The following is an 8490-nucleotide window of genomic DNA, read 5'->3' as shown; positions in this document are numbered from 1 at the left end:
CATATTAAGGTATAGCGTAGATCCCTTGTAAAAATGATGACTTGTATAGTGTAATTTTAGCTACTTGATGAACTTTGGTAGATGCTCTGGTTGTAACGATTATGTTTATAGAATTTTAATACTTTTCGCTGCTTAGTATCCTCTCTTTTCGAGGAGTAGAGGTCATTGAGTCTTGTTCGGAGATGAATAAGGTTGGGAGACGAACCGTGAAGTTAATTACTAGTTAATTAAGGGCGTTACAATAAAAGGTCATTTTCTCACTTTTAACTTCTAAAAACTGGCAAAGGGGGGTAGATTGCATCAAATTAAAAGTTCGGGTAGTGAAATTGAGAGGTTTTTAAATTTAAGGGGGTCTTTTCAAATTGCGTAGTAGTTCAGGGGTCCTTTGTGAAGTTTCCCCAATTTTGTATTTAGAACAAAACAAGTAGTTCTTACATTCAACTATTTAATTGAACATAAATCATAATGTGCATAAACCAATATCTCCTCATACATACAAGGAATTGCAAATACAGCTTGATTAGGCATTAGCCAAACTTATTTTCTTACTGCACATAAATGAACCTTATTTGTTCTTGGCATGCCTATAGTAGAAGGCTTTTATCCTTCCAAGTGCATCCTCAAGCGAAGAATGCTCAATGGCAAAAGTAATTCGAAGCCAATTCTTCAGTCCAACGGTTATCCCTGGAACCATATATAATCATGCGCAAGGAAGAAAAAAGAAAAAGAAGTCATGCCAAAGTATTTGAACCTCTAAATGCTTAAAATGAATTCGATATTAACCTTTGTTTTGGTGTAAAATATTTTCCAGAAAATATTTCCCTATTTTTGAGTGTTCAAGCTAAAAATGTTTTAAGTTGACCAATTAAAATAACATTTTTTAGGCGTAAAATGGTTTACATTTCTTATCTGCATAAACCATTTTTCGTCGCTTTCTCATACCACCGAGCAAGCAATTGTAAGAGGACCTCTTATGATGCCTATTTCTCGAATAGGTCTCAGGTTGCCTGAATACCTACTTGGGCAAGTGGGCCTCAGAATAACCCTCTCACGGTTGCCCACCCAAATTGCTAACAATATGGGCAAACAATTGCATTGCATCTCAATCCCACCCGCAAAGGCTTTTCCTTTGCAACTCCTCTTTGCCGTCTCTCTCTCTCTCTTCCTTGCAGTTTCTCAGATTATGTGAACATGTGTGATCATTGTTAGTCAATACATGTATACTTTAATTAAATGTAATATTTAGGTTGATTTTTTTTAGTTGTTTTATATTAACATTTTTATGTTGTGAATAAAAAGTTGATATTTATAAGTTAATATGGTTGAATGAAAATATAAGATATATTTGTTAACTTTTAAAACCATTTACCAACAATATATATATATATATATATTTTCCTCTGAAACAAACTCTGATAAAAGATGAAGATTTATATATATGTTAAAGCATTAAGTGATACTATCATTTGTATATGCTAGAGACAACCACTCAACAAACATCTTTCTAGGGGAAACAAACAATTTTAGCCATGAAAGTATTAGGAAAATGTTCTAAATTTGTTGAATTCTCACCTGGCAGAATAATCACGGATTCCTCCTTGGCCAACTTCATACAGAAGTCCACGTCATCAGTAACTCCTTCAAGTAGTGATAGATTTAGCTTTACCTGGTACATACTCAAAAAAACAAAAATAAATAAATAAATAAATAAAATCTTTTTTTTTTGTTAAATCTTCAAATGTTTATTTTAAAGCATAATAATCTCATAGTTTCTATGCCCTTACCATTACAACCATGGACCCTTCTGGTTTGTGTGGACAAGTGAGGCAAGGAATCTCTTTAATTCCCTCATATAAAAGGTTTGCATCTTCTCTCAATATGTTCAGAATTTTTGAATAGAAATCCTCCTTCGTTTTCTCAAGGATTTGGGTAAGTGCACCCTGAACAAATTAACCATTTCGCAATTTTAAGCTTTATGAAAATAAAAGGGCAAAAAAGGTATTGCATTCTTTTTTGACTTTTTTTTTTTTTTTTCGTTATATTTAGAAAAATAAACTGAAACTAGGTACCTGTATGACGGTTGGGGGGTCAGAGGTGATGTCGAGATAGCTCCTTAGGCTCTCCACAAACTGGAAATTAAGAAGAAAACACAGGTACTAATTAATTAAGTTCATCATGAAATCAAGGTACAAACAATAATTGATCATGTAAGCATGCATAAAATTTCTCATTGAGCTATTATCAGAATTCCTAGGTTTACTACATGTATTGGGTTTATATCGTAGAAATATACGGCGTAAATAAAATAGGGACAACCGTTTTTCAAGTAGTGCAACTTACACTAGCCTATGGAATCACAACCAAAAGTAGATGAAAGATCGAAACTAAATGTAAAAATATACTTCTTATATATGAAATATTACAGGAATAGAAAAAATTTGGGTGGATCACACTTGCACAAGATATAAGAAGGTTTTGATGCGATATTATGGAATGAGAGGCTTAGAAGCATATCTAGGGTATATATAAGAGTTAGGGAAGGACTCATATTTCACTAACAAGATACGTATGAATTTTCATGTGACCAAGGAAGAATAACGAATTTGTATAAGAAATGATAATAACGTTTCATGGGAAGGTATAAGGTTAATTGTATTGAAATATAAAGTGTGTTGAATGAGGGTAGTGATTGTTAGATGATCAAAATAGAAGATTGTAAAGTGGAAAGGCTAAAAAATGAGAGAATGACATGTGTCATCCATCATTAGTAAATGAGTCTCCCCACATTCAAAATTGCATAAGTTACTCACTACATCACTAAAAACAAAAAGAAGAAAATTAATAAAAATGGATTTAACTCCATCCCCAAGGTACAACTACAAGATAGGAATTCATTTACAATTTTTTCCTCTAAGCAAGCATGAAGAACCACCACTTGAAAGAACCTTATAATTTATGCTACATAAACTAGTTTATAGGTGGAAATTTGTATTCACATGTCAAATTCGAGTTGTATCGAAACATGAATATAAGACTATATAGATCAATTTAACCCAACCTATTTAATTAAACTGCTAATTTTGTATTGAGTTTGCAGGTCGTGTCTATAGATATTTATTTATAACAAAAAATAGGAGAATTATAGCATAAGCAAGAGAGAGAAAAGAGATAGTGAGTTTTGAAGTGGTTCAATGTTAGACACTTACATCTAGTATAATTGCCCATAAGACTACATTGTGGTCTCATTAACTTGAATATGTTTACGATCCCTTTTTGTAGGATACCTATGGTAGATGAAGGAATACAAGTATGATAATCATTACAATCAACCCCTAAATGGTGAATATATTTTAACATCCCCTCAAACTTAAGGTTGGGAAAGAAAAACAATTGATTTTGTTTTCAATTTTTTTGAAGAGATCCAATGCGGCTGGGACCACAAACTAAATGTGAGCTCATATAGAATTGTCGTTGATAAACTTATGATGAAGAGAGACAAGCTATGGCGTGGCGCGAATCAAAATAGGAATGTGAGCTCGGAACTATGGTGAGCAAGGGATGAACGGGCCAAAATAAACTCCAGAGCAGTCACCACTGTAAAGAATACTAGAAAAGTTGAAGGAAAACATTGGAATCCACAATAAAGTAGCTCTAATACCAAATATATATATATATATATATATATATATATATAAGAAAATTATAGCGGAAGCTAGAGAGAGAAAAGAGACAGAATTTTAGAGTAATTTGGTATTAGACACCTATATTCATCACATCAAATTACTCCTAAGACTACATTGTGCTTTCATTAACCATGTTTACAATACAATTAATGATCTTAATTTACAAGATCATTAATTGTAGTGAAGGCCATAAATGATCCAAACCCAAACTGGCTACGGTATGGGCAGCTCATAGATGACACCCGATTGGTTTTGGGGTCCCTCCATAGATGGAACATTCGCCATGTCAAACGAGAAGCCAATTCAGCGGCTCATGAAATGGCCCAGAACGCTTTAAAGATCTCAACTGACCAAGTGTGGCTTGAAGAACCCCCCAGTGTATTTTTAACATTGTTATTTTAGAGCAATTAGCTCTATCTATGTAGGGCTTTGTCCCGTATCCCAGTTTTTTTTTGAATAAAGATTGTTTTCTCTCAAAAATTTACAAGAAACATGTGGTTGGTGAAGGAACACAAGTATGGTAGTAAACCCTTAAATGGTGAATATTTTAATATCAACCTAATATGAAAAATATATATTCTAACATTGCTAAAAGTTGCCGACTCTTATATTGTGTATTGAGTTCAAGTTGTGTCGAGGCATAAGCCTAAGATTATATAAATTAACCATAATCTAACTCATGTAAATTAAACGGTTCAGACTTATTAACTCTAACCCATCAATTTCTTGTAAGGCTCGCAAGTCGTGTTAGAAATTTTAAGTCCTAAGTTAAACCTTATGCAACTCGCTATAGAGGCAACATTCTAGCCAGTGAAACCAATCATTGCCACTTTATTACTATATCAAATAAGTCAATTGTGAGTAGATATAGATTGACTGGAAGCAGAGAATACCAACCCCAGATTCTTGAAAGATGCCATTGGGGTCAGTTGTCACGATCCAACCAAGTCGCCATCCAGGAACAATCCATCTCTTTGATAAAGACCCAAGTGTTAAAACAGGCACAATTGATCCAAACACTCCCATGGGCACAAATGGATTACTCCCAAAAGCTAGATGGCCATAAACTTCATCTGAAATCACAAAAATCCCAAGTTTTCTAGCAGTCTCCGCAATCTAAGTTGACAAAAACACAACAATTGAAACTTTTAGTTTACAACATTGTTTTCTTCAAAATTTACAACATAGATATATGCAAACACGCGTACCTTTTTCAAATGTTGGTATGTAAAGACATTTCCACATGGATTGCTGGGATTGATGATAACCATGGCCACTGTATTCTCATCCACAAGAGCTTCAACAGAATCAAGATCAACCTCCCAACCTTTTTCAGGCATAAGATCGAAGTGGCGAGCTTCAAGGTTACTGCAACGCACACGAGCTTCATATTGTGGGTAGCCTGGGGTAGGAAGCAGAATGTTAGCACCAGGACGCGCAAGAACAGATACCACAATTTCTATTGCTTGGGTGCAACCAACTGTGAGATACACATCATCTGCTGATAATTGGTATGGGAGATCTTTAGAAATATGCTCTGCAACAGCTCTGCCATGAATTGAAGCAACAAGATTATTATTCTATTATTTCTATAGACAAAGTTTTATGTGTGATTGTTTTGTTTTGTCTTACTTACCATAATTAATGGCCAACTCAGAACACTATTCCTTTAGATTGAAAGTTAAAAAAAATTTAGGGGTAATTACCTTTTGCCCATATGAACTATAGTGCTTTGTCATTTGTTTTTATAAACTACCAATTATAACACATGGCCCTATCAAACTACTATCTTATAACAAAAAGGTCACTTCCGTCAGTCAAATGTGTTAAAATTGACAGTCAATGGTCATGTGCAAGTCATGTGCCATTTAAAATTTTTTTTTCTTTCACTTTTGTCCTCACTTCAAAATGAGAAAATAATGCTTATACCCTCTTAAACCCTAATCCAACGCTCGAAAATAATTTAAAATAAGAGTAAAAGTGAAAGAAAAAAAATTACCCCTAAAAATAAAATCGTAAAAGGTATTTCCAAAAAATCTAAAGGACACCAGAAATTGGAATCTCTCTTGAAAAACTGGAGGCCAATAGAAAAGTCGTAGAAAAACCGTCTTTTGTGCCGACACCACAAAAAGAGAAGCCAATTTTCTGAGCGACAGATTCTTTCCATGCACGTTTCACCTCGGCCACGTGACGTTTCTTATTGACTGCACAATGATACCAACTACACATTCTTTAAGCTGGAGGAGACCCCACTACTTGAATTTGGAATCTTTATCAATTTCTTGTTTAATATTCTTTTTCTTTATTTTTTTTATAAAAAAAAAAAAAAAAAAAAAAATTCAATATTCAAATTGCTAATAATTTTAAAAAATACATCCCGAGAGAATTCATATAAAACTATCTAGTCAAATAAATTTTAAACTGTTTCACCACTTATCCTTATATTTCAGAGAATCGAGATCCTATATATACGATACACATGACATTAGGTGATACATTAACTATTTTTTGTGTCACGGTTCATAATAAACCACATCATCTAAGAATATATGATTCTAATTTTTTATAACTTTTTCTCTATTTTATTATATCTGCCCCTACTTTCACCATGACGGACTTTAGTTTTACTATAGAGGAATGATAGGGACCCAACTTTTTTGCCCAACAAAAGTCAAACTTTTGCCTTATTTATTTTTAAAAAATAAAATAAAATAAAAAATGGAAAAAATGTTTAAAGCAACCCTATCTATTTTTTGTCTTTCTTTTATTTGGTATTTTTTTTAAAATGAAAAATGGTATTTTTTTCATAATAATGTCATTTTCTTAAATAGATAGGGTTGCTTCAGACATTTTTTCCATTTTTCATTTTGGTTTTTTTAGAAAAAAAATAAAAGGTAAAAGTTAGACTTTTGTTGGACAAAAAAGTTGGGCCTTTAGCATTTCTCTTTACTATATATATTGCCGCCCTCCCCCACCACACCGCCGCCGCCCCTAATCTATCACCTTCCCCATTCGTTGTATAGAAAATAAATTGACGGGTTGGCGGCTAGAGAGAGAGAAAGTTTGAACCAAGCCGTCATTTAATGCTACGTGCAGTATCTTAGATATTCCCGGATCGCAATCTCCTCCAATCAATTAAATCCATTTTAGCACAAGTTAATGAAAACGATCTAAAGACTCATTTGGCTATCAAAAGAGTATATAGAAAAAACTTCATAAATTAAAAAAAAAAAAAAAAAAAAAAAAAAAAAAAAAAATTGCAAATTATGTCTTGGGAATTAACAAAGAAAAACCAAAACCAAAACAAATTAATTAATTAACATCCCTTATTTCTTAATCTAACACACAATTACATCTAAAAGACCCATGTAAACTTCAACAGTTTTCTCTTTTTCTGCATGTGTATGTATGCATTTTGCTGTTGGATTGTACAGTTTATATTAATGTTTTCAATGGAATGATTTGTGGAACAGCTAAAAATTTTAACCATGAAACCCATTAGCCATGAACGATCAATTATTATTATTTAAAAAAAAAAAAAAAAGAATTAGAAGGTTATGAAGCCAGAATTTAATCATTTAATCAATGTTTTAATGATATATATATAGTGAGAGATTGAGAGAAGGTTGAGGGGTTTTAGAAACATACCTCCTTGCGTCAGCAACACCAACGGTGGGAGGATAGCAGTTGAACTGAAAGGATTGGACGGCGTCAGCAACGGCATCTGCAGCAGAAGAGGTAGTCCGATAGCTGGGAAACATGGTGGGGTCGGCACGGCCAAGAGGAATGGTGGACCGTTGATCGTCCTTGTTACGATTTGCCATCAGCTGGTTGAGAACACCTCGGACGGAGATGGAGGAAGCGTTTAGCTCTTGGTTCCCTTGGAAACCCCATTTCTTGTGTCCCAGCTGCTCCATGTCTTGGTGGAAAGCCAACAGCAACGTTTGAGTATATATATATATAGTACAAATGCTAATTAATTCATGAATAATATTAATATATAATAATAATAATACTTTGGAAAATAACAAAGAGGGAGAGATTTCATGTTGTCGGTTTGTGTGGACAGACAAAAGTTTAAAGTGGACTCAATTTTGAACCGTACCGTTTCTATCCTTTGAAAGTTTGGTATGTATTTTTTACCAAAAAGAGAAAAAGGAGAGCTTGAAAAGAAACTTCGTGGTGGTTTTAATAATGTTGAAATTGTTAAGTAAGATTCTACTTATAATGTAACAGATATTCAAACACAGTCAATCACACCAAAGTAGAGATAGTATTGAGAATTCAAACTTTAAATTCGAATGTAAATTTTAAAGTTTGAATTCTCAATACTATTTCTGCATTGCTGTGATTGACTGTGTTTGAATATCTGTTACATTATATATATATATATATATATATATATATATATATGTAATCTTGTTTATCAGAAACATTGTACAATGAATGTTTTACATCAATGTCATTCATACTGTTTTATTTTATTTGTTTTGTCACTTCTTGAGTTTCGTTGGGAAATTTTTTGACATGCAATCGATATTCTTATGGGATTTACCTACACCTGAGTAAGTTTCGGGCTATTCAAACTCCTTTTTGAGCATCTAGGCCCCACAAGGACTCTCTTAAAATTATTCGCTCAAATTACAAACAATAAGTAGGAGCAGACAATTGCACTATATTTCAATCTCACTCTGGATGCCTTCTAATCCTACTCTTTTTCTCTGTAGCTCTTACTTGTTGTCTCTTTCTCTCCTTTCTTCGCAACTCCTTAGATTATATAAAAATATATTGTAATTTTACGTTAGTC

At 33.2% G+C, this 8490-nt stretch overlaps 1 protein-coding gene across 1 annotated transcript; it reads right to left on the bottom strand.

The window, feature by feature from the left end:
• Positions 1-425: 425 nt before the first annotated feature.
• Positions 426-7626, bottom strand: LOC132164048 (nicotianamine aminotransferase 1-like). Its single transcript, XM_059574456.2, has 7 exons — positions 7332-7626; positions 4892-5231; positions 4581-4799; positions 2070-2129; positions 1785-1940; positions 1573-1666; positions 426-684 (listed from the first exon to the last, which is right to left on the bottom strand). The coding sequence occupies exons 1-7, from the start codon at positions 7598-7600 to the stop codon at positions 566-568; spliced, it is 1257 nt and encodes a 418-aa protein (XP_059430439.2). The 5' UTR covers positions 7601-7626; the 3' UTR covers positions 426-565.
• Positions 7627-8490: the final 864 nt, after the last annotated feature.

This window comes from Corylus avellana, chromosome 5 (genome assembly GCF_965113065.1).
Source record: "Corylus avellana chromosome 5, dhCorAvel1.hap1.2, whole genome shotgun sequence".
NCBI classification, from domain to species: Eukaryota; Viridiplantae; Streptophyta; class Magnoliopsida; order Fagales; family Betulaceae; genus Corylus; species Corylus avellana.
Note: the sequence above shows the minus strand (reverse complement) of the source record. Positions and strands in the feature narration are given on the sequence as shown.